At 40.8% G+C, this 23866-nt stretch overlaps 1 protein-coding gene across 3 annotated transcripts in view; it reads right to left on the reverse strand.

Annotated features, from left to right (window-relative positions):
- Positions 1 to 23866, reverse strand: part of LRRK1 (leucine rich repeat kinase 1) — a 147831-nt gene that overhangs the window by 92130 nt on the left and 31835 nt on the right. For all 3 annotated transcript variants that reach the window (XM_033188820.1, XM_033188819.1, XM_033188822.1), the window contains one exon: positions 336 to 499. In XM_033188820.1, the coding sequence (XP_033044711.1) occupies positions 336 to 499 (164 nt within the window). The remainder of the gene's footprint in view (positions 1 to 335; positions 500 to 23866) is intronic.

The raw sequence follows: 23866 nt of genomic DNA on the forward strand, positions 1-23866 counted from the left end.
AGCATGTGCTACTTTTTATAATGACAAAAAGCGTAAAAGAATACAGTAGGTTAAGTCTCTGGGTGGCATTTTGTTCTTTACATTTAAGTGACCCCACCCCTGTCCCTCAAAGCCCTCCCACGAAAAGGTGGCAGGGGCCTGCTTAGGTGATGGCAGACTGAAAAGTCAATTGGAAAGGAAAGGCGCCCACAAGTTTATATGCAAAATAAGGCATTTCCAGAACACAGTAAGAACGCTCATTACAGTTATGACAAGAACGAGAAAATCATCTGAGCGGTCACCTTCATCCAGCCCAGGTCTGCACTGGTGGCTGCAGGGGCAGGTACTCCCCCTACCTTTTCCAGCTGGGACGTGCACTGGTCGCAGGCCTCCTTGAGCAGGTCCCGGGCGCCGCAGCGGTCTCCCTGCCTGTACGCGGCGCGAATGCCTTCCGTCCTAGGGGACTGCGCTGTAGGGTCACCGCCTGGCGTGGACGCTTTGCTGCCCATGTCCCCGGCACCTGCGTGGGAGGAAGCGCACACACACAGCGTCACCGTCAACTGCCTGCGTGCTCTTGAGAATCATCGTAGAACACAGCAGAGGGATGCGCGGTCCATTGCACGATCGTGGGGGCTTCAGGAAGAGAAAGGCATGGCCCTGCAATGCTTCCTGCACTCGCCGCCCCGCGAACTGCAACCCTGCCTCAGAGCCCTCCCGGGGCTGGTGTGAAGCGGGCTGTCTGCGAAGGCACCGGGCAGCGAGCACAGCTAGGAGGATTCTGCAGTGAGACTGCCACCTGGAGCCCTTCCAGGGCACTGGGGACAGCTGCCTGCCGGGGAGCGGCCGGGCTGACCTCACCGACAGCAGCGGAGGAGTAGGGGCTTTGGCGAGAGAGCTGGAGGTCTCAGCCAAACTGTCCCGCTGCTATGCCCACAGGGGATAGAGTATTTAGTGATGGAAGAAAGGCCAACTCCTGGGGGTGTGGAGATCTGGACGCTTTCCTTGCCTGCCTAGAAAACCCCACGAAGGGCGTGGGATTTAGAATCAGCAGCCCTCACTCCAGACCTGCTCTTGCACAAACGCGCTGCGTAACAATCTGGGACAATCCCGAAACACTGGGCCTCGGGTCGCGCTGGTTCACCAGAGCACTGGGCTGCTCCAGGTCATCTGAGCACCTGGTGCCACTCGGGAGGAGAGGCCAGCCTTGCGGGAGGCCACGATCCAGCACCCGGGCCGTTCAACAAAAGCGACAGTCATTTACTAAGCGGCCATGATGGGCAGAGCACTCGCTGGGTGCAGAAGGAGCAGAGGGAAACGACGGCGGCCTTTTGCCCTCCCTGAGCTTCCACTCTAGAAGGGGTTCACAGTGAGGGTCTGTGGACCCGGAAAGGCTAACAGGCTTCAAAAGTTTCCTGAACATCCTAAAATTGTACACAAAACTGGATATGTGTGTGTTAATTTTTCTGAGGACAAAATTCAAAACTTTTACCAGATTTCCAAAGAGGTTAGGGAACAACAGTAAAAAGCTTTCTCTCCATAGATATTACAGAAAAGACCGCAATGGATGAGGAGTTAAATTCTGGTTGCGTGGAGTGACAGCAGAAATAGGGAAAGAATACTGTTGTGAAAGGTGATCATGCAAATTGGATTATTGTTTTTACACCCAACTAAAACAGAGCTGAGAAGCCAAGAAGAAAAAGCACTCTGGGCATATAACATTACTCCAAAAATATAATTCTCTACAAGTCCGACTACTAAAAATGTCTACTACAACTAAAACCAGTTTTATCTAATAACTACTAAAATGACTCTAAAACTAGCTTTACCCACAACTGTCACTTACCCATCATAACTTGCCAACTCTCCAAAATCTTGCTAATACTAATAAATTTTCTTGTAAAACACCCCTAACATTTCTCCTTTTTATTACAAAACTGCCAACCTTCTCTTTATTCTTCAAACATACCAACTCTCTCTCTCTCTCTCTATATATATATATATCCCAAATTACAATTCTTATATCCCAATGAAACATTAGATTTTAAAATTCTTTTGAGGCTGGGCGTGGTGGCTTACGCCTGTAATCCCAGCACTTTGGGAGTCTGAGGCAGGCAGATTACTTCAGGTCAGGAGTTCGAGACCAGCCTAGCCAACCTGGTGAAACCCCGTCTCTGTTAAAAACACAAAAATTAGCTGGGCGTGGTGGCATGCACCGGTAATCCCAGCTACTTAGGTGGCTGAGGCACGAGGATCACTTGAACTCAGGAGCCTGAGGTTGCAGTGAGCTGAGATCACACCACTGCACTCCAGCCTGGGTGACAGAGTGAAACTCTGTCTAACAAAAAAAAAAAAAAAATTATCTTTTCATTTGCAACAGCATGGATGGAACTGGAGGTCATTATCTTAAGTGTAATAAGCAGGCACAAAAAGACAAATATCGCATGTTCTCACTTATTTGTGGGAGCTAAAAATTTGATCACATGGAGGAAGAGAGTGGAAAAATGGGAAAAACAGATAACAGAGACTGGGAAGGGTGAGTGTGGGAGCAGGGAGGATGAACAAAAGTGGGTTAAAGGGTACAAGCATACAGTAAGAAGGAATAAATTCAACGTTTGATAGCAGAGTAGGGTGACTATAGTTAACAAAAATGTACTATATTCAGGTGATAGACACCCTAAATGCCCTGACTGGATCACTATGCACTATATACACATAACAAAATGTCACATACACCCCACAAATTTGTACAAATAAAAAATAAAAATTAAAATTTATCTCTATATTTTTATTTTGACTTCAACACAATCATTCTTGGCCAAGTTCACACAGCCAGCAGAGGCAAACTGGGACAGAAGTTTGGTCTCCCAGCTCTCAGGCTAAACCCACCCCATCTTTGTGCTGCCTCTCTGAAGGGATGAATAAAACAGGCTTTGGATTGATTTTCTTCTTCTTTTTTCTTTTTTTTTTTTGAGACACAGTTTCACTCTGCCTCCCAGACTGGTGTGCAGTGGCGCGATATCGGCTCACTGCAATCTCCACCTCCCAGGTTCAAGTGATTCTCATGTCTCAACCTCCTGAATAGCTGGGATTACAGGTGCACGCCACCAAGTCTGGCTAATTTTTGTATTTTTAGTAGAGACAGGGTTTCACCATGTTGGCCAGGCTAATCTCAAACTCTCGACCTCAAGTGATCCACCCACCTCAGCCTCGCAAAGTGCTGGGATTACAGGCGTGAGCCACTGTGCTTGGCCTTGTTTTTCTTTTTAAATGTAAATGCATAGCACAGTTGGCTCACAGACATACACCTCACAAAAATGAATAACATAATGACAGCTAACATTTGAAAAACTGAAAACATAGTTTAGGATAGTACAAAATGACATTCTTAGAAAAAAATGTAACAAAAGATTGTCAAAATCTGTATGCTGAAAACATAAAACATTGCTGAGAGAAATTGAACAAGACCTAAATAAGTGGGAAGACATCCATCTTCATGGATTAGAAGACTTAGTACTGTTAAGATGTCAGTTCTCTTTGATTTTATCTATAGATTCAATTTAATCCCAACTATGATTCCAATAGGGTCATTTTTGGGGGAAAGAAATTGACAAGCTGATTCTTAAATTTATATGGAAATTTGAAAGACCTAGAATAGCCAAACCAATCTTGAAAATGAAGAGAGTTGGAGAATGTACACTACCTGATTTCAAGACTTTGGCAGGATGGAGTTGGAAGCCATTATCCTTCCAAAAAACAAACTACAAAGCTATAGTAATCAAGACAGTATGGTACTGGGTATAGACAAATGGCTCCAAGGGACAGAATAGAGGGTTGAAAAATAGACCTGTGCTTGTACATCCAATTGATTTTTGACAAGGGAGCCAAAGCAGTACAATGGGAAAAGCAAAGTCTTTTCAGTAAATAGTGCTGGAACAACTGGACACCCACATTTAATAAAAAGCAGCCCTGACCCCTACTTTTCACCAGACACAAATATTATCTTGAGATGGCATACACATGTTCATTACAGCACTATTTACAATAGCAAAGTCATAGAATCAACCCAAATGCCCATCAGTGATAGACCAGATAAAGAAAATGTGGTGGCTGGGTGCTGTGGCTCACGCCTATAATCCCAGCACTTTGGGAGGCCAAGGCAGTTGGATTACCTGAGGCCAGGAGTTCAAGACCAGCCAGGCGAACATGGTGAAACCCCGTCTCTACTAAAAATACAAAAAATTAGCCTGGCATGGTGGTGGGCACCTGTAATCTCAGCTGTTACGAAGGCTGAGGCAGGAGAATTGCTTGAACCTGGGAGGCAGAGGTTGCAGTGAGCCGAGGTAGCACCACTGTGATCCAGCCTAGTCAACAAGAGCAAAACTCTCTCTCAAAAAAAAAAAGAAAGAAAGAAAAAGAAAATGTGGTACATATACACCATAGGATACTACACAGTCATAAAAAGGAATAAGATTATCTCTTTGCAGGGACATGGATGAAGTTGGAAGCCACTATCCTCAGCAAACTAACACAGGAACAGAAAACCAAATACCACATGTTCTCACTTATAAGTGGGAGCTGATTGATGAGAACACATGGACACATGAGGGGAACAACACACACTGGGCACCTGTGGTGAGGGAGGGTGGGGAAAGAGCAAAAGGAAGAATGGCTAATGGATGCTGGGCTTAATACCTGGGTGATGGGATGATCTGTTCAGTAAATCCCCATGGCACATGTTTACCTGTGCAACAAACCAGCACATCCTGCTCATGTACCTCTGAACTTGAAAAACAGTTTAAAAAAAAAAGAAAAAATAATTGAGACGAATCATGGACCTAAACATAAAGGCTAAAACTATGAAGCTTCTAGGAAATCATATGGGAGACTATCTTCATGACTTGAGAGTAAGCAAAGGTTTCTTACATGGGACATAGAAAACAATAACCAGGAAAGGAAAAATTGCTAAATTAGGCTTCATCAAAATTTAAAACTTCTGCTCCTCAAAAGACACCATTTAAAGTTAAATAGGCAAATTATAGACCACAATAACATATTTTCAAAACATATCTGAAAGTGAATGGTATCTACAATATAAAAACTCACATAACTCCATAATAAAAAGATGAACAATCCAGTTGAAAATGAGCAGGCTGGGCATGGTGACTCACACCAAAGTAATCCCAGTACTTTGGAAGGTCAAGGTGGTGGATCCATTGAGCCTAGGAGTTTGAGACCAGCGTGGGAAACATACAGACCCTGTCTCTAACAAAAAATTTAAAAAATTAGCTGGGCATGGTGGTGCACACCTGTAGTCCCTGTTACTCAGGAAGCTGAGAAGTGGGAGGATGGCTTGAGCCCAGGAGGTCAAGGCTTCAATGAGCTGTGATTGCACCACTGCACTCCACTGGCCTCGGTGACAGAGCAAGACCCTGCCTCAAAAAAAACAAAACAGAAGGAAGGAAGGAAGGAGGGAGGGAGGGAGGGAAGGAAGGAAGGAAGGAAAGAAGGAAAGAAGGAGCAAGGGAAGGGAAGGGAGAAAGAAAGAAAGAGAGAAAGAGAACAAAAGAGAGAGGGCAAAGATTTGAACAGCAAAAAAATATTCAAAAAGCTCAATGTCATTAGTCATCAGGGATATGTAAATTAAAACCACAATGAGATACCACTATGCTCTCACCAGAATAGCTAAAATTGTAAGACCAACACTACTTGATGAGGAAATGGAGCAATCAGAATGTTCATACCTTATTGGTTAGAGTGCAAAATGGTCCAATCACTTTGGAAACAGGTCTTGTGGTTTCTTATAAAACTAAATGTATACCTACCCTGTGACACAAAATTCCATTCTTATCTACCCAAGATAAATATGTCCAAAAAGGTATCCAAGAATGTTCATAGCAGCCTTTTTCATATTTCCAAACTGTAAATAGCCCAAGTATCCATCCACAGGAGAATGAATAAACCAACTGTGGTACGGTAACTACTCAACAATAAAAAAGGAAGGACTGATTGATCTGTGAAAAGACTGATAGCAATCTCAGAAAAGATGCTGAGTGAAAGAAACTTTGTACAAAAATGATTCCATTTATATGCTGTTCTAAGATACAGTGAATAAAAAATTAGAAGAGTGGATCGTGGGCATAGGGTAGACAGCGAGTTTTACCGTGGATGGGGCATAGGAATTAGTTTGGTGGTTCTATATCTCACTGGAGTTTTCATTACACAGTTGCTGTATTTGTCAAAACTTATTAAGCAGTCCATTTAAGATATGTGTATCTTACTTTATATATGTTTTACCTAAAAAGACTACAAACAATACTGAACCTTAGTCCATACTATGCATGCTACAGTATTTAAGAGTGAAGTGTACTGATGTTTGCAATATGCTTTGAAATGCATTAAAAATGAATGAACAGTTGGATAGAAAGGTAAGAGAAATTTTGGAAGTATTAACGGTGCGACCTGAGTGGTAGACATATGACTATAGATGGTTCAATTCTTTCAACTTTAGTGTATGTTTGAAATTTTTTGTAACAAAATGTTGGGAGAAAACGTGAGTCCTAATGTCCATACTCTAAATGCAAGGCTTGCCATATGACACAAGGTATAAGCTCTTGCCACCAAAGCTGAAAAATCCTGCTCTGTAGAAAGGCAAAGGCAAGCTGCTTACAGAGCAAAGGCCTTAATACCAATCCAGGGTCTTTACAACTCACGCTAAGCCATGACTTGCTCCATTTCAAAGGCAATCCTTCTAAAAATCCAAGTAAATGGATGACCATCACACACAATCTGTATTATTCCTGAGATGCCAACACAGAATTACTGTGTCTGAGTGGAGATTATTGCGTCTTGGCTGTGTGCTTTTGAAAAGAGGAATTGGGAAAAGGCTTGGTGTGTAAGCAGTTATACATGTGAATAAGGCAGCTTCACTTCCCAACACACATTAAGAGTCACCATTAATTATTTACAGGCAGAGTCCCTGAGACATCTGAGAGCAGGCCAGAGGGAGAAAGGCCATTAGCAGGGCCCAGAAGGAGTAGAATCAACTGCAGTCATCCCTCAGATGGGAGCACTTAATTATGTCATTGCTTGTCTTTCAGAATTAAACAAATACCCGCTTATCCAGTAAAAGACATGTACAGGCGTGTGTATGTGTGAATGCACAAGCAGGTACGAAGTAGCCTCTTCTGTCCATGTTAGGAACATATATACAAACAGCTAAACCTTTAAGCCCAAGTTAAGGGACATTGTGAAGGTGGAACTTTTAAGGGACATTGTGAAGGTGGAACTTAGGGCGTATGTAGGCCATAAGGTGCCTGTGAGATTACATGGTGATTTAACTTGATTTTTCAATCATGTCTTGTGTGTGGAGTAAACGACGTAATAAGAATCTAGAACCTGCTCAGTTCTCTTTACATTATTAAAATGTTGTGGTGTTTATCTGTTTTGACTCTGACTTTCTTAAGTTGCAGGGGTGACACCATATCCACTCTCACTGACCCTGTGGGCTGAGGGTCTGGTCCAACCAATCAAGTTGTTGGAAGGACATTAGGAAAAGATACCAGTTAATACATATGCATTTAATCTGCCAATCTCATTTAATTTCCTGAAATTATACAGAGAATGGTTAACATTTATTTAAAGGAAAGAAAAAGGACCAAAATGCTTTGACCATAATGAGTATTATGCATGGGCCACGGGGGAATTCATGACAGAACTAGAAAAGAGTTTTCTTCTTTATTTCCCAAGACCTGCATAATGGCAATATATGACCGCTTCATTCAAAACTTTAAAGAAAGTACAAAAGTAATAAAAGAACACATTCTTACTGAGAAAAATTAAATAGTTCAGATATAAATATAAAGGCAAAAGCTCCTCCTCACCGTCACAGAAAACAATAACCAGGAAAGGAAAAATTGCTAAATTAGGCTTCATCAAAATTTAGAACTTCTGCACCTTTTCCTAGAGATAATATTTATTTAGTCATTTTTTTCTCCAAAATACTATTGTTTTGTATTTGAAAACTGGCAACTTTTGATTTAAACTTAAAATGTAGGAAATGCATTTATACCATTTGAGATTATCAGTTACTTGTGCTTATTCATCAACTATTGTCCATAATTATATTCTTTTATACAGTAAAATATCTCAGTTCTAAATATTTTCCTCATAAAGATTTCAAATTCATATTAGAAAATAAAATGGGGCAAACATTCTATTTCAATAACACATTAATGTCCCAAGAAAGTAGCTAGAGCAAATAGGCAAATAATAGTAGAACATTGCTATAATGCAGTTTCAAATTTTAGAAAATCCTTTTTGTTCTCTAAATTATAATTTATGTCATTACTTTCATATACAGTGATGACAATTTCCAGATTTCTAGGCATCTAACTTGCCTTTAATGCAAAGTGAATACATTCCAATTAAGTATTTAATGAAGTAAAGGAGGAGAAGGATAAATGAATAGCACCAGGGAAATTTTTTTTTTCAGGTTTGGTTGGTGTTGCTAGTTTGATTTTTAAAGGTAGTGGTTAGAAGTAGGAACTGGTAAGGGAAGATGAAATTATAAATGCAGTGAATAGCCAGGGCTACGGAATCAGCACATATGGTGCCATTCAAGATGACAAGAAACATTTACAATGAGCTCTCAGCTTGTAAGTGAACATATTTCTGGTTGCTGGTAAGTGATAGTCTTTACTGTGCACTGGCATTTCAATGTGCTGGCCACGGATGGTGAGTTAAAGTTCCTATGTAAAGAAGCATTTGGTTAGAAAAAACATAAAATGTTTAAAAACCTGTAGGACCTGAAAACCATTTAGTTCTTGATAATTGCTTTCAATTTAATATACTATTTTTAAATAAATACCTTCAGTAATACTGTGTGTTTCACAGTCAGCCTTTCAAGGGGAAATGATTTTAGCTGCCAATAATTCAGTCTTTAAACATCACTTCCATAATTCATGTTTCAGAAAAAATAAATTATTTTAATTACAAAATCTAACAGAAATTATTTTTCTTTTTCAGTATTCTGAAAGAATAATAAAACAGAATTCCATGAATATGACAGAGTAATGCTGGCCGTGAAAACCGTGTCCCTGATGGCCGGCAGCTCACTGTTCTGCAGGCACACCTCTACAGAGATTGCCCCCGTCTGTCCATCCCCGGTTCTGTCTGTCCTTATGTTCCAAGGAGACAGTCTTACCTTTTGTTCCAGAGCAATAATTGTTAAGCCATCTTTCCTGTCCCAATAATTGGAATAAAATTCTCTCTCTACTATCTTTTTTCCTACAAATCTAGGACAACAGAGAAAATGAAATAAAAAAAAATGGCTTTAACTCTGTAAGTTCTAAATGTTGGCCATGTGTGTGTGTGTGTGTGTGTGTGTGTGTGTGTGTATTTCTCTCCTCTCCGCCAAGGAAAACACTTAGAATAAAAGGCAAATGCTTTCAGTCAATTCGAAGTGTGTGACATCCTCTGTTAATCTTAGAAAAGACACTGCCATTTTATTTGCACATCCATGACATTTTTTATTGCATTTGCCTCTGTCAATAGAGCAGCAAAAAGTGAAAATGATCTACTAGCCCACAGCTCGCTGCAGAACAAGCAAAACGAAGCTTAGGATGCTACTGACCTGGTCATAGTTGTTTAACGACCTTCTTGTGCCACTGAGTCCCCATGTGGCCAAAGCACCAGGGAAAGAGGGCTGGCCTTCCTGGGAGGTGACACCCTCCTGGCACTTTGGGGGCTCGCCCTCTGTTGCCCTAGTTTTGCCAGCCTTCCACTGGAAGGATGCTTCTTTCTTTGCCAGATATCACTCTAGTGTTTTAGCGGCAGCAGCCGTTTACATCTCTGGGTCACATTACGGTGAAATCCAACCCTTGATGTCTTCAGGAAAATTGTGGAGGTTGGGGGTGTGCAGAGGAGGGAGGGTCACCCAGCCCCAGGGTGATCTGCAGTGGTAATTCCTCTCCAGATGGCGGGTGCTCAGGGCCATTGCACCCATCACCCAGGCCCTCCACCTGCATCAGACAGGGCCGGGCTCTGCGGGCTCTCACTAACAACTCTGGCTCACAGGCCAGCATTTCTCATTGCAGAAATGCTTCATGGCATAGATGACTCTTTTGTGGATATCCTCACCAAATCACTAGGAATTTTGTTAATAAAAGGGAGATGGATGGTTTTACATATAGACAGGTTGGTCCCATGGGGGAAAATTGCATGGAAAAGTGCTATTTGCTTTAGTAATAAAAATATAATTAATCACAAGATGCTATGTTATGTCCACCTGACACAGTAAAACATTGACAGGCTTATAACATTCCCTGCTGGTGTGAGTGTGGGGAAATGGGTGCATCCTCTCGTCCATTTGCCATGGTGGGAGACCTTGCCAACCGGATGGTCATTTCAGAAAGCAAGGGGACAGTATTACATAACAAAAGAGGGAGATCAGCCTGTTCTCCCACGATTTTCTCTTCTAGGCATTTCCCTGCAAAAATGACATGGCACACACTAAAAGACCACTCCTGAGCCAGGACTTCAGCAGGGGCCCTGCCATAACCGAGGTAAGAGCAGCTCTCCAGACAATCGGCCCAGGCCAAGAATTAGGGTATGGTGTAGAGCAGGGTGGTGCCCAAGGGCCAGCACAGGCCTGGGGACTGAACTCACATCACTTAACTGAACATTCATAGCAGCGCTAGGAAGGGGGTGACTCTGCTGCCATTTTGCAGAGGAACAAAGCAAAGACAGTGACACAGGTTTACAAAACAACAGCGCTGGCAATGAGCAGCTGGAGTGGAAGCAGTAAGTCCTGACCCTGGGGCCCACAGAGTCGCTGCTACTCGGCTTTCTAAGTTAGTACCTGCTGGTACTTCAGAATAAGGGGCTTGGATGCAGCCATTAGAACCTATGACAATGAAGACTAGGGAGAAGTGTGAAAAAATGCTTACCAGATATCAAGCTAAAAGTAGAACGTAGGATAGAGGCCGTGACAAATCACAGGAAAAACACAGAACACGGATGGACACCATTTAAAAATATGCAAAATGGGCTGGGTGTGGTGGCTCATGCCTGTAATCTCAGCACTTTGGGAGGCTGAGGCTGGCAGATTACCTGAGGTCGGGAGTTAGAGACCAGCCTGGCCAACATGGGGAAACCCTGTCTCTACTGAAAATACAAAATTAGCCAGATGTGGTGGTGCTTGCCTGTAATCCCAGTTACTCGGGAGGCTGAGGCAGGAGAATTGCTTGAACCTGGGAGGTAGAGGTTGTGGTGAGCCAAGATCGTGCCATTGCACCCCAGCCTGGGCAATAAGAGCGAAACTCTGTCTCAAAAAACAAAAAACAAACAAACAAACAATATATATATATAGCAAAATGAAAGAATTTATTCTAGGTTCTCTAATTATTTGTGATTAATATTCTTTGAAAAAAGGTTCCTAATGAGTCTGTGAGTATAGATAATACATAGTCTATTATTTTTGTTTGTAAAACCTGAACCTGATGCTCTTTTCTCCTCCCTCTCCCTGTCTCTGTTTAGAAAGAAGATCTGAAGGACACACAAAAATTACAGCAGCTGTCCCCTTCAGCAGATGAAATGACTGGAGTTTTAAAATTTTATTTATTTATTTATTTATTTATTTATTTAAGACAAGGTCTCACCCTGTCACCCAGGCCAGAGTGCAGTGGTGTGATCTCGGCTCACTGCAACCGCTGCCTCCCAGGTTCAATAAATTCTTGTGCTTCAGCCTCCCAAGTAACTGGAATTACAGGTGTCCACCACCATGCCCAGCTGATTTTTGTATTTTTAATAGAGACAGGGTTTCACCACATTGGCCAGGCTGGTCTCAAACTCCTGACCTCAAGTGATCCACCCGCCTTGGCCTCCCAAAGTGCTGGGATTACAGGCATGAACCATCATGCCCAGCCTGGAGTTTTAAAAAATTTCTATTTTTCTGTGTTTTTCAATATCTTTTTTTTTTTTTTGCACTGAACTTGTATTGCTGTTGAAGTTAAGAAAAAAAAATATTAAAAGATGAAGCATGTACAGAGAAATGTTAACTATGTTTCACCCTGGCTTAGTGAACCTGTTCTTCAGTGGTATTATTTATACTGAAGCAACTCTTTGCTCTCAATCTACCAAATCTTGACTTAGTTGCTCTAGAAAAAAGAATGGAGAGTAAGAAAGTCTCATTGAACAATAATTGGCACAGGTGTCCGCAGATGTTAAAAGATAAAATAAAATGGTTTATAATAATATTTCATGTATTGATCATTGGTGCCATTTATTGAGTCCTGCCGGATGCTGTAGAAAGTGTCCTGTGTGCATTTGACTTCGTCCCAACACCCATACAAGGTTGGGCTTCTCATTATCACTCACCACAAGGTAACCAGTGCCCTGGGTGGTTAGAGAAACTGCCCCCACACAGCTCCCAACAGCAAAGCTGAGATGTGGACCCCCAGCAACCGCCATCAAAACTCAACCTCTGCTTCCTAGCCTGTGTGTTCCCAACTGCTTTTTTTTTTTTTTTTTAAACGGAGTCTTGTTCTGTTGTCAGGCTGGAGTGCAGTGGTGCAATCTTGGCTTACTGCAACCTCCACCTCCCAGATTCAAGGGATTCTCCTGCCTCAGCCTCCCGAGTAGCTGGGATTACAGGCATACACCACCAGCCCAGCTAATTTTTGTATTTTTCGTAGAGATGGGATTTCACCATGTTGGCCAGTATGGTCTCCATCTCTTGACCTCATGATCTGCCCACCTCGACCTCCCAAAGTGCTGGGATTATAGGTGTAAGCCACCACACCCAGCCCCTAACTGCTATGGTTTTAATGTCCCCTCCAAAATTCATGTTGAAACTTAATCCCCATTGTAATAGTATTAGGAGTTGAGGCCTTTGGGACATGATCAAGATTAGATAAGGTCATCAGGGTGGGGACCCTGTAATGAGACTGGTGGCTTTATAAGAATAGGAAGAGAGACCTGAGCCAGCACACTCAGGTCCCTTGCCATGTGATGCCTGACGCCACCTCAGGACTCTACGGTGAGTCTCCACCAGCAAGAAGCCCTCACCAGATGCAGCCCCTCACCCATAGACTTCCCAGCCTCCAGAACTATAAGAAACAAATTCATTTTCTTTATAAATTACCCAGTCTCCAGCATCCAGTTATAGCAACAGAAAACAAACTAAGACAACAGCCAAACATGAGACTCTTATTCAGCACTTAACATGCGTGGCAGAAACATGGAAACTAAAACATGAGATGACCCTGTCTCATTAGATGGAAAAAACCGAGAGGAAATGGAAACCAATCCCTCCATGAATTTTCTGCTGCAGAAGAAGAGAAACACAGAAATACAAAGCTCTGAAGATGAATTCTTTCCTAGATTTTGTTCCTCTTCCAAAAATTCATTTATTTATTGCTCATTTGTTCTACAAATATTTAGTACCTCCTATGTGCTGAGCTAGACCCTGGGGACACAGCTTGCTGAGACACACAGGAAGAGCTCAAGTGCGCTGCTATAGTATTTCCAGAGTTTACTTTCAAACATCCGCAACAGAAACCATGCCCTTTACCCAAAAGGGGATGCTTGAGGGGCTTGGGAGAGCCAACAGATAAAAACTGACCTGATAAAAAAAGAAGAACCATCTTTCTGGAAAATTAAAAATCACTCAGTAATACTATAGAAAATGGTAGAATTTAAAGATAAGCACACACACACACACAGACACACACTCACTCACAGAGTCACACAGTCCTAGTCCGATTTTGGGGAAGATGATTGTGATTATAAATACTGGAGGATCAGGACACCCTTTGACATTGCCATGTGCTTCTGGGAAACTGATTCCAAAAGAAGAGTTCTACACATTTAAAAAGCACTATGCAAAAAAAAAAAAAAAGAAAAAAAAAGATGCTGATTGCAGCACTGTTTAGTATAGCAAAGAATGGTGATTATGACAATTATAACCTGCACAGACACTAGAACTACACAAACAGGAAAACTGACAAGAAGGAAGCCCCCAAAATGATAACATTGGCTTTTCTTAACATGGTGGAATTCAAGGTGAACTTGTCGAAACTCTTTCCTCTATTTTCCAGTTATTTCTCTATTACTACTGTAACAAGAACATTGTTATATTAAAAAACAATGCTTTTCAGGTTAACAAAGTATATTCCTAACTGAATTTAGCTTCCTCCTAACAAGAACGGGTGAAAGGAAAGGAAGAAAATGTCTCAATCTGGAAAGAACATTTAGGATGAGGCACCGAGAATTTTCCAATCATGTCATTTACTGAGAACTGTGTTAAAACACGCAGTTACAGAAAGAACTGTACTCTGTACGTTGGGAGACTTGGTTTCAAGTCCCAGTTGTGCTATTTGACGTAGCATGGTGTTTGACAAGTATTTAAGATGTCTGAATATTATCGTCTTCTTGTAAAAGAAAATGGCACATATAAAAGATATTGCACAATGCATAGAAATAAAAAATACATACACAAATAGAAGCGGCAAGTACACAAATGGGGTGATTTCCAGGAGGCCTGGCCCCTTCCTCCCTACTCCAGGTGCCCATGAGGCTGCCAGACTGCACTCTCATTTCCTCTATGGACCAAGGTTCCCTTAGCTTTTGTTCCTGTGTCTGCCTTATCTGGAAGTAGCTCTTACGTCTTCCATGCTTCTCAAACCACAGGGGTACACCCCAGAAAGGACTTGAGAATTTCCCACCGGGCTGCCTCTCCTTTCTCTGCCTGCACGTGGTCTGACCTGGGTCCTGGACTGTCCTCCGCAGAGTAGGTCTGCCAGCCTCCTGCTCTGCCCAGTGCTGCCCACAGGCTGGATTCTGCTTACTCCCTGCCATGGGTGCCTACCTAGGCTGTGTCATTGAAAGCCTCTCCACTTCAATTTGTTGATCATCCAGAGCTCTCTGCATATTAATAAGGGGGTTGTCTATGATTTTGCCCGTCTACAGTTACGGCATGGCCACAGGGGCACAGAATTCTCCCAGTAAAAGAGGAGAATGATGCCTTCAGGCACTTCTACATTTTCCTTTCCAAGAATGATTTTCTTTTGGCCACTCAGCCCCACATCCCCCTCCAACGCTGCCCTAAAGTCTGGTCACTGCAGCACAACAGTTGTAGGGTTCATATCAGGTCAAAATGTAAACTCTTTCAAGATAATATTTGGGGGCTTTCCAAGTCATAAAAGTATCTGAGACCTTAGTCATACACACTGCCCAGAAATACATGACCCTAAAACGTTGGCAGCGAAGGAAGTCCCAGAGCACAGAGAGCCTGGGAGAGAAACGGAGAAGTGTGACCGCCATGCTGACCCCGCCCTGCTTGCTGGGCCCACCTCCAGGCCCCGGCTCATTTCCATCCTCTCCACTGCCTCTTCTCCTCTGCTGCAAAAGTGGAGAGGATGGTGGCACCTGCTTCAGAGGGGTTATTGTGAGGATCAAGTGGATGAAAACACGAGGAGTGCTTAGAACACTGCCTGACCCTGAGAGGCTCTAGATAAATGCTAGCTACTATTATTGTTACTTGAAGTTAAGTTAGAAATTTGGCCCCTGGCTCAAAACTGTGAAGTCTGGGATTTCTATCTTATTCCTTAGCCATCTGAGATGAATCATGCGTATTCAAATGAATAAGTTAGCGGGTATTGGAATCTTATTTACTTAGCTATGTGTCAGATGTTAGTGAGGCCAAAAAGTGGAAGACAAAAGCCTTGCTTTAGCACCCTTGCGGGGCTCGCTGGGGAGCAGAGGTACAGACGTACCCAAAACACCTGAACATCAACTCCAGACAGGACAGTATATGCCAGTGGACACAGCCAGATCCCTGCATGCTGCCCAGCATACAGCTGAAGCTCAGTAACTATTCAGTATACATGTTCGTGCCAAAATGAAAGGCCCGGGTTGTTTACTCCGATAATTCCCTTATTTAAAAATGCTGCTTAATACACGACAGAAAAACAACAAATTAAAAAGGAAGATACGAAGAGAGAAAGAACAAAACAAAAGAACTACAGAACAGGCTGGGGGTGGGGGTTCATGTCTGTAATCCCAGATCTTTGGGAGGCTGAGGCGGGTGGATCGCTTGAGGTCAGGAGTCTGAGACCAGCCTGGCCAACATGGTGAAACCCTGTCACACAAAAATTAGCCGAGAGTGGTGGTGCATGCTTGTAATCCCAGCTGCTCGGGAGGCTCAGGCAGGAGAATCACTTGAACCCGGGAGGCGGAGGTTGCAGTGAGCAGAGATCACGCCACTGTACTCCAGCCTGGGCAACGGAGAATCCGTCTCAACAACAACAACAATAACAACAACAACAGCAGCACAGCAGCAGCAACAACAACAACCAACTACAGAACAATCAGAAAAGAATTAACAAATTGGCAAAAGTATATCCTTACTTATCAATAACTACTTTAAATATAAATGGATTGAATTTTCCAATCAAAAGACACAGTAGCTGAATAGATTAAAAAAATCCAAGAACCAGCAACATGCTACCTATAAGAGATTCACTTTTGCTTTAAAGATACACATAGATGGAAAGTGAAGGAATAAAAAAAGATACTTCATGCAAATGGTAACCAAAAGAGCTAAAGAATGACTATACTTATATCAGACTAAATAGACTTTCAGTCAAAATCTGTCAGAAGTGACAAAGAAGGTCACTATATAAGGATAAAGGGGTCAATTCATTAAAAGAGTATACTAATTTTAAGTATGTATGTACCTAACGTTGGAGCATATAAATATGTAAAGCAAATATTAACAGAACTGAAGGGAGAAATATATAGCAATATAATAATAGTAGGGGACTTCAAAACCCCACTTTCAATAATAGACAGATCATCCAGACAGAAAATTAATAAGAAAAGAATGAATTTGAATAGCACTGTAGACCAAATAGACCTAACAGACTTATGCAGAACAATGCCATCAACAGCAAGAGAATATAATTTTTTCTCAAGCACACGTGGAGCATTCCCCAAGAAATGTCATATATTGGGCCATAAAATAAGTCTTAACATATTTAAGATGATGGAAATAGTATCAAGTTTCTTTTCTGATCATAATGGTGTAAAACTAGAAATCAATAACAAGAAGAAAATTGAAAAATCCACACATATGTAGAATTAAACCACATACTCCTGAACAACCAATGGGTCATAGAAGAAATCAAAAAGGAAATCAGAAAGTATCTTGAGACAAGTGGAAAAGGAAACACAACATACCAAAATTTATGGATACAGCAAAAGCAGTTCTAAGATGAAAGCTGATAGCCAGAAATGCCTACATTAAGCAAAAAGAAATATCTCAATTAGACAAACTAACTTTACACTATAAGGAACTAGAAAAAGAGCAAACTAAGCCCAAATGTAGAAGAAAGAAAATAAATACTAGAACAGAAATAAATGAAATAGAGACTAAATAGATAATATAAAAGATCAGGTTGGTCACAGTGGCTCACACCAGCAATCCCAGCACTTTGGGAGGCTGAGGTGGGCGGATCACGAGGTCAGGAGGTCAGCACCAGCCTGGTCAAGATGGTGAAACCCCGTCTCTACTAAAAATACAAAAATTAACCAGGCTTTTTTTGTATTACAGGGATTACAGGTGGGCACCTGTAATCCCAGCTACTCAGGAGGCCGAGCAGAGAATTGCTTGAACCCGGGAGGTGGAGGTTGCAGTGAGCTAAGATTGTGCCACTGTGCTCCAGCCTGGGGGTGACAGAGCGAGACTCTGTCTCAAACAAAAGCAAAAAGAAAAAAAAGAAAAGTGAAAGAGTTTTTTTTTTGAAAAAAAAAATTGACAAATCGTTAGCTAGACTAAGAAAAAAAAGAAAGAGAACTCAAACAAATAAAATTATAAATGAAAGAAGTAGCATTCCAATTGATATAATAGAACTACAAAGTATTATGAGACTACTATAGCAATTACACACTAACAAATTAGATAACCTAGGAGAAATGGATAAATTCCTAGAAACATACTACCTATCAAAAATAAGTCATACAGAAATAGAAAATCTGAACAGGCAGGCCGGGCGCAGTGGCTCAAGCCTGTAATCCCAGCACTTTGGGAGGCCGAGACGGGCGGATCACGAGGTCAGGAGATCGAGACCATCCTGGCTAATACGGTGAAACCCCGTCTCTACTAAAAAATACAAAAAAAAAAAACTTGCCGGGCGAGGTGGCGGGCGCCTGTAGTCCCAGCTACTCGGGAGGCTGAGGCAGGAGAATGGTGTAAACCCGGGAGGCAGAGCTTGCAGTGAGCTGAGATCCGGCCACTGCACTCCAGCCTGGGCGACAGAGCGAGACTCCGTCTCAAAAAAAAAAAAAAAAAAAAAAAAAGAAAATCTGAACAGGCCAATAATTATTAAGGAGACTGAGGAAGTAATCAAAAACCTCCTAAAAATAAAAAGCTCAGAACCAGATAGATGGCTTCACAGGTGAATTCTATCAAACGTTTAAAGAAGAATGAATGCCAGTCCTTCCTAAACTCTTCCAAATATTGAAGAGAATAAAGACTTTCAAACTTGTTTTACAAGACTAGTAATACCTCCTACCACAGCCAGATAAAAACACCATAAGAAAAGAAAATTACAGACCAATATTCCTGTTGAACTTAGGTGCAAAAATTCTCAAGAGAATACTAGCAAACTGATTTCAACAGCACATTAAAAGGATCATACACTGTTATTAAGCTCAGTTTATCCCTGGGAAGCAAAGATGGTTCAGCATATGCAAATCAACAGACATGATACACCACATTAACAGAATAAATGATAAAAATAATATAACGAACTCAATAAATGCAGAAAAAGCATAGACAAAATTCAACATCCTTTCAAAATAAAAATTCTCAACAAGTTAGGTATAGAAGGAATGTACTTTAACATCATAAAGACCATATATCACAAGCCTACAGCTATGATCATACTTAATGGTGAAAACCTGAAAGCATTTTCTCCAAGATCAGGAACAAGACAAGTATGCCTGCTCTTGCCACTTCTACTGGAACTCCTAGCCAGATAAATTAGGCAAGAAAAAGAAATAAAAGGCATCCAAATATGAAAAGAAGTCAAATGGTCTGTGTTTGCAGATGACATGATCTTATATGCAGAAAACCTAAAGACTCCACCAGTAAACGAGTAGAACTAATAAATAAATTCAGTAAAGTTGCAGGACACAAAATCAGTGTACAAAACATCGATTGTAGTTATATGCACCAACAATAAGCTTTTAGAAAAAGAAATTAAGAAAACAATCCCATTTATAATAGCTACAGAAAATACTTAGGAGCAAATTTAACCAAGGAGCAGAAAGATCTATATGCTAAAAACTATAAGGCATTGATGAAAGAAATTGAAAAAGACACAAATAAATGGGAAGATATCCCATCTCCATGGATTGGAAGCATTAATACTGTTAAAATGTCCATACTACCCAAAGTGATCCACAGACTCAATGCAATTCCTATCAAAATTCCAATGGCATTTTTCACAAAAATAAAAAAAAAAATCCTACAATTTATATGAAACCACAGAAGACCCCCAATAAGCCCAAGCAATCTTGAGAAAGAACACAGCTAGAAGCATCACGCTTCCTGATTTCAAACTATATTACAAATTATAATCAAAACAGTATGGTTCTAATTGTATGCATTGGTCTATGTGTAAAAATAGAGACATAGGCCAATGAAATAGAATGGAGAGTCCAGAAATAAATTTATGAATATACAAATAACTAATCTTTGAGAATGGTACCTAAAATACACAATGGAGAAATAATGGTCTGTTCAATAAATAGTGTTGAAAAAAACTGGACATCTACATGCAAGATAATGAAATTGGACCCATATCTTATACCATGCAGAGAAATTAACTAGAAAAAATTAAAGACTTAAAACATAAGAAATGATAAAACTCCTAGGAGAAAACATATGAAAAATTCTCCTTGACATTAATTAGTCTTGGCAATTATTTTTCCGATATGACACCGAAAGTACAGGCAACCAAAGTGCAAATAAACAAGTGAGATTACATCAAACTAAAACCACAGCAAAGGAAACAATCAACAGAATGAAAAGGCAACCTATGGAATGAGAGAAAATATTTGCAAACCATATATCTGATAAGGAGTTAATATTCAAAATGTGTAAATAACCCATACAACTTAATAGCAAAAAAGCTAAATAACTTGTTTAAAATGGGCAAAGGACCTGAATAAACATTATTCTGAAGAAGACATACAAATAACCAAAGGTACAGGAAAAGGTTGTTGGCATCTCTAATCATCAGGGAAATGCAAATTAAAAACATGGGTTAGGCTGGGTGCAGTGGCTCACGCCTGTAACCCTAGCACTTTGGGAGTCCGAGGCGGGCAGATCACGAGCTCAGGAGTTCAAGACCAGCCTGGCCAATATGGTGAAACCCCATCTCTACTAAAAATACAAAAAATTACCTGAGTGTGGTGATATGTGCCTGTAGACCCAGGTACTGGGGAGGCTGAGGCAGAAAATTGCTTGAACCTGGGAGGCGGAGGTTGCAGTGAGCTAAGATTGCACCACTGTACTCCAGCCTGGAGGACAGAGTGAGACTGTGTCTCAAACAACAACAACAACAACAGCAACAAAACAAACAAAAACCCCATGCGTTATTACCTCACACCTGTTAGGGTGACTATTATAAAAAAGACAAGGATAACACATGTTGATGAGGAGAAGGGGCCACTCATACACTGTTGATGGGAATGTAAGGTAGCAGCCATTATGGGAAAAAGTATGAAGGCTCCTCAAAAAATTAAAAATAGAACTACCATGTGATCCAGAAATCCCATTACTGGGTATTTACCCACAGGAAAGGAAATCAGTATCTTGAAGAGATATCTGTAATCCCATATTAACTGTATGTAGCATTATTCACAATAGCCAAGATATGGAAACAACCTGTGTCCTTTGACAGATGAATGGACACAGAAAATGTGGCTTATATACATATACATGTATATATATACACACACACACACAAATGGAATACTATTCATCATTTAAAAGGAAGCAAATCCTGTCATTTGCAACATGGGTGAACCTGGAGAACATTATGCTAAGTGATTAATAAGCCAGACACAGAAGACAAATACTCTATGATCCCACTTATATGTGGAATCTTAAAAAGTTCAAATTAAAGAAGCCGAGAGTGAACGGTGGTTGCCAAGAGCTGGGGCATAGGAGAAATAGGGAAGTGTTGGTCAAAGGGTACAAACTTTTAGTTATAAGATGAGTAAGTTCTGGGGATCTAATGTACAGCCTCTTGACTATGTAGTTAATAATACTGAATTGTACACTTGAAATTTACTAAAAGAGTAGATCTTACGTGTTGTTAATACACACAGGCACACAAAGGTAATTATGTGAAGTGGTAGATGTGTTCATTAAGCTGATTACGCTAATCATTTTGCAACATTTATGTATATCAAATCATCACATGGTATACATTAAATATATATAATTTTTATTCATCAATTATACCTCAATAAAGCTGTAAAATAAGTAAATTAAAATTCTGCTTAATGAGATTAGCCAACATTCAAATGAGTGGCCTTGGAGTTAATTATGGCTAATAGATTTTGTTAAAAGATCTTGCTTAAAAGCATAAGGAATGCCCAGTAATATTCCCAAGTAAGATGTAAGCTTTATGATGCAGACTTAAAACCTGGAGGCAGCTAATTGTCTGGTTAATCACCATAAAAATCATTGATGGGAATGATTACTGTAATAAAATGTGGATGTCACTGAAAGTCTGACAAGCAATTTGATAGCATTTCCAGGGAAAGGTATGCTAGAATTGAATGCTGTTTCCATCAGAGGAAAGAGTGGGCCAGGGCGGGAGTCAGGTCCTGTGAGAAGGGCCCCACAAAGAATAGTGTGCTAATCAATGGTATTTGTACAACTGGATAGCCACATAGAAAAATGTAGGATCAGATCCACTCCTCCCGTGAAACACCAAGATAATTCCAAATGAATTAGAGATATAATGTAAAAAAAAAAATGATATAAGCATTAAAAGAAAACACAGGCAAATTTTTTTTAGCCTGGGAGTGTATAACCCCTTTAACTGTGGCTCACAACCCAGAAGTAATAAAAGATGGATACATCAGCCACATTTAAAAGATAACAGCTTTATTGAGAGATAATTCACATATCATAAAATTCACCATTTAAAAGTGTACAATTCAGTGGGTTTGAATATATTCACAGAGTTGTGTAACTATCACCACTTTCTGATTTTAAAATATTTGTACTACCCTGGAAAGATACCCTATACCAGTCAGTTCCCACTTCCTCCTCCCAGGTCCCTGCCAACCACTAATCTACTTTCCGTCTCTACAGTTTGCCTCTTCTGAACATGTCACATACGTGGAATAATACAATATGGTTTTTGTGACTTAGTTCTTTCACTCAGCATGTTTTCAAGATTTATTCATGTTGTAGCATATATTAGTACTTACTCTTAATAATACTACTATTTAATTATGATTATGATTATGATTTTTTGAGACAGAGTTTCACTCTTGTTGCCCAAGCAGGAGTGCAAAGGTGCGATCTCAGCTCACTACAACCTCCGCCTCCCGGGTTCAAGCCATTCTCCTGTGTCAGACTCCCAAGTAGCTGGGATTACACACCTGGCTAATATTTGAATTTTTAGTGGAAACGGGATTTCATCATGTTGGCCAGGCTGGTCTCAAACTCCTGACCTCAGATGATCCACCCTCCTCGGCTGCTCAAAGTGCTAGGATTACAGGTACGAGCCACTGTGCCCGGCCTTATTATTTAATTATTAAATATTAATTCATACTTGCTAGTAATGCTCTTATTTCCTTGCTATTGCTGCATAATATTCCACTATATGAATAGACCACATTTGTTTATTTATTCATCAGCTGATGGGTGCTTGGGATTTTTCACTTTTTGGTTATTAGGAATAATGCTACTGTGATCATTTATGTGCAAGTTTTTCTGTGAATATCTGCCCTCAGATATCCTACCCATCGAGTTGGTATCTCGATGGGTAGGATCAGTGCTTTGGGAATTTAGGTAGTATGTATTACAGCTGAGTTGTTTAAGGAGATGTTCTTGCTTATAAGCATGTTGGCGAGAATTTTTAGTAAATATGTAATTTCATGTTCTATGGACGGTTAAGCATTTATAGTACTATATAATATTCATGTGGACAAGCAGTAATGCACGAATTACATAAGGGCATATACTTAGGAGTAGAATTGCTGGGTCATATGGTAATTACATATGTAAAATGTTGAGAAACTGCCAAACCATTTTCCAAACTGCCTGCAGCATGTTCCAGTCGCACCTTCAATGAATGAGGGCTCCAATTTCTCCATATCCTTACTACTGTTTGCCATTTTCGGTCTGTCTTTCTGTTATCCGTTCTGTTGGGTGTGAAGTGGTATCTAATTGTGGTTTTGCTTTGCATTTCCATAATGATTAATGAAGTTGAGCATCTTTTCATGTGTTGATTGGCCATTTTCACATCTTCTTTGGATAAATGTCTATTTAGACCCTTTGCTCTTTTTTTTTTTTTTTTTTTTTTTTGAGATGGAGTCTGGCTCTGTCGCCCAGGCTGGAGTGCAGTGGTGTGATCTTGGCTCACTGCAACCTCCGCCTCCCGGGTTCACGCCATTCTCCTGCCTCAGCCTCCCGAGTAGCTGGGACTACAGGCGCCCACCACTTTGCCCAGCTAGTTTTTCTGGTTTTGGCTTCAGGGTAATACTGGTTTCATAGACTGAATTGAGAAGTATTCTTCCATATTTTATTGTTTGGAAGAGTTTGTGAAGTTGATGTTAACTCTTTTTTAAATGTTTC

The sequence above is a fragment of the Trachypithecus francoisi genome, unplaced genomic scaffold (assembly GCF_009764315.1).
Source record: "Trachypithecus francoisi isolate TF-2019V2 unplaced genomic scaffold, Tfra_2.0 Lachesis_group3, whole genome shotgun sequence".
NCBI lineage: Eukaryota > Metazoa > Chordata > Mammalia > Primates > Cercopithecidae > Trachypithecus > Trachypithecus francoisi.